This window comes from Ceratotherium simum, chromosome 9 (genome assembly GCF_057802395.1).
Source record: "Ceratotherium simum simum isolate JZ-2026a chromosome 9, ASM5780239v1, whole genome shotgun sequence".
Classification (NCBI taxonomy): domain Eukaryota; kingdom Metazoa; phylum Chordata; class Mammalia; order Perissodactyla; family Rhinocerotidae; genus Ceratotherium; species Ceratotherium simum.
Window position 1 is genome coordinate 61,404,422 of NC_141908.1, and position 6,000 is coordinate 61,410,421.

At 34.4% G+C, this 6,000-nt stretch overlaps 1 protein-coding gene across 2 annotated transcripts in view; it reads left to right on the forward strand.

Annotated features, from left to right (window-relative positions):
- Positions 1–5,717, forward strand: part of NUP35 (nucleoporin 35) — a 28,450-nt gene extending 22,733 nt beyond the window's left edge. For both annotated transcript variants that reach the window (XM_087435462.1, XM_004426708.3), the window contains 4 exons: positions 1,137–1,206; positions 2,251–2,379; positions 3,698–3,862; positions 5,061–5,717. In XM_087435462.1, coding sequence (XP_087291588.1) covers positions 1,137–1,206; positions 2,251–2,379; positions 3,698–3,862; positions 5,061–5,138 — 442 coding nt within the window. In that variant the 3' untranslated portion in view covers positions 5,139–5,717. The remainder of the gene's footprint in view (positions 1–1,136; positions 1,207–2,250; positions 2,380–3,697; positions 3,863–5,060) is intronic.
- The last annotated feature ends 283 nt before the right edge of the window (positions 5,718–6,000 follow it).

A 6,000-nucleotide genomic window follows, 5' to 3' on the forward strand; every position in this document is an offset into this window, starting at 1 on the left:
ATTTTGATCATTTATAGGAAAGTACATCTAAAATACATTATATATGTTCTTTCTTTGATAATTTAACTTTTTCCTGCTGAGTCAGGGTCATCATGAAATATCCTTCATTGTTTTAGGGTGATTCTTTTACAGAAGTTTGGAATGTTTTTACTCAGTGCAGTCCTAGAGTCCTGGAATTGTGTTGTATTTCTCAAGTACCTCCCTCACTTGCAACCATTATTTCTCTATTTCATTTTTATTTTCTTTAGCTCTGCTTTGTAGGCACCCTGCCTCATTTGTGTTCTTATTTGGGGTTAGAAATTTATATCCAAACTTATAAAATAAAATTCCAGTTATGAATGCAGTATTTTACTCATATAGATTTTAATGTATGAAGCTTCTCATTTATTTTTGCGATTCACATTTTTTTCTTTAGGGTTCTAGTCTAAGCTCCAGGTAACTGAAGTTACTGGTTAATGAAACTTCAGACTTTCAAATTGAAAATCAATTTATTGTTGGACTATAAAAGTAATAGTGTCTCATTGTAAACTATTCAAACTATACAGAACTTTATAAAGAGGAACGTAAAAATCACTTATAATTTTGCCATTCAGAGATATATGGCTATTAAAATTTTGGTAACGCTCCTTTTAAATGTTTTTATACCATTAATATTGGTACTGGCTTTTATTTTTGTTTCAGGACTAAATTTCTGAATTTTCAGGTGGTGCTCAATATATAATGAAAAAACTCTATATAATTTAAAATTCTTTTCCTTTTAATAACCGTAGTATACTTAAATATTTCACAAACACACACACACGCTTGTAATATAAATTATAAACTAAACTGCAACTTCACAGTTCTTTTCTAAGGACTCTGATAATGGCAGTGAGAGTAGAATTTTAGAGCTTTTGGAGGTGGAACCTGGGGATCGAGAACAATGGCTGAGTCAAAACTAATTTTAACCTATTCATTTTTGGGTGATGGACAATGATAGATTTAGCTGATAAAGGGGGAAAACAGGATGATCAAGGATCTCCTATTAATGTTCTAGATAGTTGGGGGGAATTTATCTTGAAACACTTGTGAGTATGGCAATTTACATTTGTATTTATTGTGGAAGTTGACTTTTTGGGCAACTCTTTTTCTTTCAGGTTTCCTCAAGCATCTGCTTCCTATATATTACTACAGTTTGCACAGTATGGGAATATCTTAAAACATGTGGTAAGGCTTGATTCTTTTCAATTCAAGGTTTAGGCTGAGGAAAGATAAACTGTGAATTGAGGGAAACTTTGCTGCTGAATTTTATCCTTTTTTTCCAAACTTAAATGTTTTTCTCTCTTTTTTTAAGTTTTTGTAGACTGTCTTTTGGAGTCTGGAAGGCTGGGAGTTGCATATTATTTGATAAAAAGGGATAAAGAGAGAAGATAAGAGAGTGAGAGTTTCAGGCTTCCCTCCACCCCATTTCTTAAATAGTTCAGTCTCTTAAAAAAGATTATGCCAAATATTATATTACTGTTTTTCAGTTTGAGTTTGTTTTGTTGGGGATAAAGGAAAAGGAAGAAGTTCCTGACTTACAGATTTCTTAGAGATTTTTTGGCTTGTAGAGAGCTTTTTAAAAAAAATTATTTTACCTTGCACAAGTTATAAATAACAAATCTTTTTTCTGTTACTAGAGATTGACTTATTAACTCCTACACAAAATCAGATTGATGAATACAGTGTCAAAAAATTTCATAGCAAGTGTTGATATGACCTTTTTACAGAAACAGTTATCTTTTGAGAATTACTTTACTTTCAGAGCTAACATCTCTTGCCAATCTTCCTCTTTTTGCTTGAGGAAGATTGTCGCTGAGCTAACATCTGTGCTAACCTTCCTCTATTTTGTATGTGGGGTGCCGCCACAGCATGGCTTGATGAGCGGTCTGTAGCTCCGTGCCCAGGATCCAAACTTGTGAACCCCGGGCTGCCGAAGTGGAGGGCACAAACTTAACTACTACGCCACTGGGCCGGCCCCCACATGTTCTTTATATTAGAGAATTGAGAGCAAGATAGGGATTATTGAAATTATTATTGAGATTATTGTTTAATAGGATTTTGTGAATTCTAGTATACAGCTTTTTACAGGGCATCAAATAAAGAGTGGAAGCAGATTTACATTCATTATTTTCTGTTTTCCAATAGAATTCATTAAGTTTAGATTTTATGTATTTTATTTTTATTTTTTTTATATTTTATATTTTTAAGAGACAACTTCATTCTTTGCAGATGTCTAACACAGGAAATTGGATGCACATTCGTTACCAGTCTAAACTGCAGGCCCGGAAAGCCTTAAGCAAAGATGGGAGGATTTTTGGAGAGTCCATCATGATTGGTGTAAAACCATGTATAGATAAAGTAAGTTATTGCTGATGTAAGGAATAGAGCTTAATCTCTTGAAGAGCACAAGTCTGAGTATCGACATGGGTGGTTATGTCACTTTGCTTCACTGTGCCTCTTTTTCTTAGTTTGTAAAGTGTAATGATGTTATGGTATTCTTTTAATGGTAAGGCAAAGGTATTTAGTCACAAGACTTTAGAATTTAGAGATAATCCATCTCGACTCCTTCATTTTACAGATAAAGATAAGAGGCCAAGAAGACTTAAGTAACTTATCCAGAGTTGTTAAAGGTGAGGCCTAGATTCTAGGTCTCTTAACTTGTAACCCATTCTTTCTTGTGCAAAGCAACATCAGATTCTTTAAGTACTTTAAAGAAATGTGCTATTTCAGAATGAAATATTTCACATGAATGGTAACTGAAGGTTAACTTAAATGGCTGAAGCTTTTTATTAGTCATTTCTATTTTAAAATATTAAAAAATTATTATAATTTATATACTCATAAAACAATACTGAACACAATTTAAACTTTTCTTTGTGACTTGTAAAATCATGATGGCCATTCTTTAAGTAAATATATGTCAGCTTCTACTACCTACCAGGCACTGTGCTTGGTGCTTGTATGTGTACATTAGTGCACAAAGCAGACAAGGCTCCTGTTCTCAACATCTAGTGTCCCTGTGTATTGTGTAATTTTTATACTGTGCTGTAACAGGTATTTGCAGAGTCTAGAGGAGAATTTGGGGTTACTGGGTACTAAATAGCATTGGACTTTGATTCCCCTATGTCCCCAGGTTTCCCCAAGAATTCTCTTTTTCTTCCTTGCTGATTTTCCATAGTATTTGTTAGGAGACTCTTACTCTTGTGAGTCTGTAGTCTTCAGGATGTTTGAGGTCATTGAAGTGAGATTTCTGGCTGAGCATTAGATCTCAAATGCTAGCAGAGAAGCGTATATTGTTTTATCAAGACTAAAATTATTTGAAAGGTAAATTAAATCAAATAAGGTGTGCATCTTTTTTTTTTTTTTTTTAAAGATTTTTATTTATTTATTTGTTCCCCCAAAGCCCCAGCAGATAGTTGTATGTCATAGCTGCACATCCTTCTAGTTGCTGTATGTGGGACGTGGCCTCAGCATGGCCGGAGGAGCAGTGCGTTGGTGCACACCCGGGATCCGAACCCGGGCCGCCAGCAGCGGAGCGCGTGCACTTAACCGCTAAGCCACCGGGCCGGCCCCGGTGTGCATCTTTTAATAAAGTTTTCTTTGTAAGTAGGATGTAATATTGTATAATATGTATTATGTTTGTAAACAGAGAAGTTCTTTATCTTTGTTTCTCCAGAGTGTTATGGAAAACAGTGACAGGTGTGCTTTATCATCTCCATCTCTAGCCTTTACACCACCAATCAAAACCTTAGGTACACCAACCCAACCTGGAAGTACTCCTAGGATTTCTACCATGAGACCTCTTGCTACAGCATACAAAGCTTCTACTAGTGACTATCAGGTATTTTAAAGATTGGATAAAAAGGATGTACTTTAAAGACTGAAGTGCATGGTGTGTTTTAACTTTTTCATTGGATTGATATGTGTGTCATTAAATGTTTCCTACTGAAGTGATTGGCTTGATGAAACCTGTAAACATCACATTCTTAATTTCCTATTTTAAAAATTAGAATTTTGGCCAATTGGAAAGTTATCTTGGATTTAAAAAGAATTTCTTTGCCATTTTTTAAGACATTTTGAGAGTTTGTATGAGTTATATTTACACACATAAAAAGTTTGTCCTGTGAACATCTCTAGCATGAAGAAATATTAAAACCCTGTTAAATGGATGACTAAATCTGATGGTATCACAAATGAAGTGTGATACCATCACACTTCAACAAAGTGTGAACAAACAAAGCCATTGGTTTTGGTTATCAAAAGAGTATTGATCAGCTCCCATTTCAAAATAGTTTAAAGGAGAAGTTCATTATATTCATTAAAGAGTAGTAGAAGTATTGTGACTCATTCATTATGTTATTGTCTTCTGTTTAATTAGCCAGGAGTTCTGAACTTGCCTAGCTGCAGATACAGGTCTTGAAACAGCAGATAAAACAGTGGTGCTTTTATAGGGCGGGTAGTGACAATTTAATCTTTTGACTTCCCCTAAAATTTTTCCGTTAGTTTTTTCTTCTTTCTTTTTTAACCAATGTTTTTTTTTTTTTTTAAAGATTTTATTTATTTTATTTTTTGCCCCCAAAGCCCCAGTAGATAGTTGTATGTCATAGCTGCACACCCTTCTAGTTGCTGTATGTGGGACTCGGCCTCAGGATGGACAGAGAAGTGGTGCCTCGATGCGCACCCGGGATCCGAACCCGGGCCGCCAGCATCGCAGCGCGAGCACTTAACCACCAAGCCACAGGGCCGGCCGTAACCAATGTTTTAAAGTCCTCATCTCTTGTAGCTTTTGTGTTATTTGTTGGTCGGTTCCCTAGTTTAAGGAGCAGTTGTTAATTTGCCTTGCCAAAGGAATAAGATTTTGCCATTCTTCCTACCATAAGGATGTTCTAACTAAATTCATATTTTAATTTTTAAATATACAGTTCATTGCTACAAATGCATTTTAGTGTTTGGCTCTTTTAAATTAGCCATTAACTCTAGAATTGGCTATGATATTGAAGAAACCATAACCTAACAATTGTGTGTGTTTTTTTTAATAGGTTATTTCTGACAGACAAACGCCAAAAAAAGACGAAAGTCTTGTATCCAAAGCAATGGAGTACATGTTCGGCTGGTAGTATAGTAAGAGCTAAGAACTCAACTACAAAGGAGGAGGCTGCTACACTAAAACAGAGTTAGCAGAGTACTGCTGGGTTTCCTTCGGTTAGTTGTATAACCACTCTTGGCAGTATGGGATCGCTATCTCATACTTCCTTTAGAAGCCTTTTTCTTTAAGGATACAGCGTATTTGTAGCTTGCACTTTAAAAGATGTTTGAGATACGTTTTAAAGAAACAAAAAATCCCTGTAAATAGGATTTTGTGCTTTCTGGGATAGTGCATGCTTAGCACAAAAAACTCAGCATTGATTACTATAAATTATATAATTGAGTTTGTGGTGAGGCTTTGTAGTCTTCATGAGTTGGTGGGGTGAATTTCATGAAGAGTAACTGTACAGTTGCTTCTAACAAGACACAAAGATAACTAACAATTTGAATTATGGTCTTTTAATTTAGATAGTATTTAATATTTTAATTATCCTTGTTTGTATCTGTCCTATTGTGGATTGTCATCTTTTAGTATTCTAAAACCAAAACAGTCTTTTTAAAAAACCTGCTAACTTTCTTGATAATAAACTTTGTCAATTGTACGTATTGAACATTTTTTGAAAGAGTGATTTATTATTTTATGAATTATTACAAAAAGTTCTAAGTGTTTGCTGAAATAGACAAAATATGAGCCACCATATACCTGTAATCCAGCTTTAATACCAATCAATATTTTGCCATACTTGTTTCTTCTTTTCCCCTTTTATTTTGTTTAAAGCTGATCTCAGATGTAATGCCATTTTAGTCTAAACTCTTGAGGATATATCAAAAAAGAACATTTCTGTATGTAATTACAATGGTAGTATCACACCTAACAGAATTAACAATTTCTTA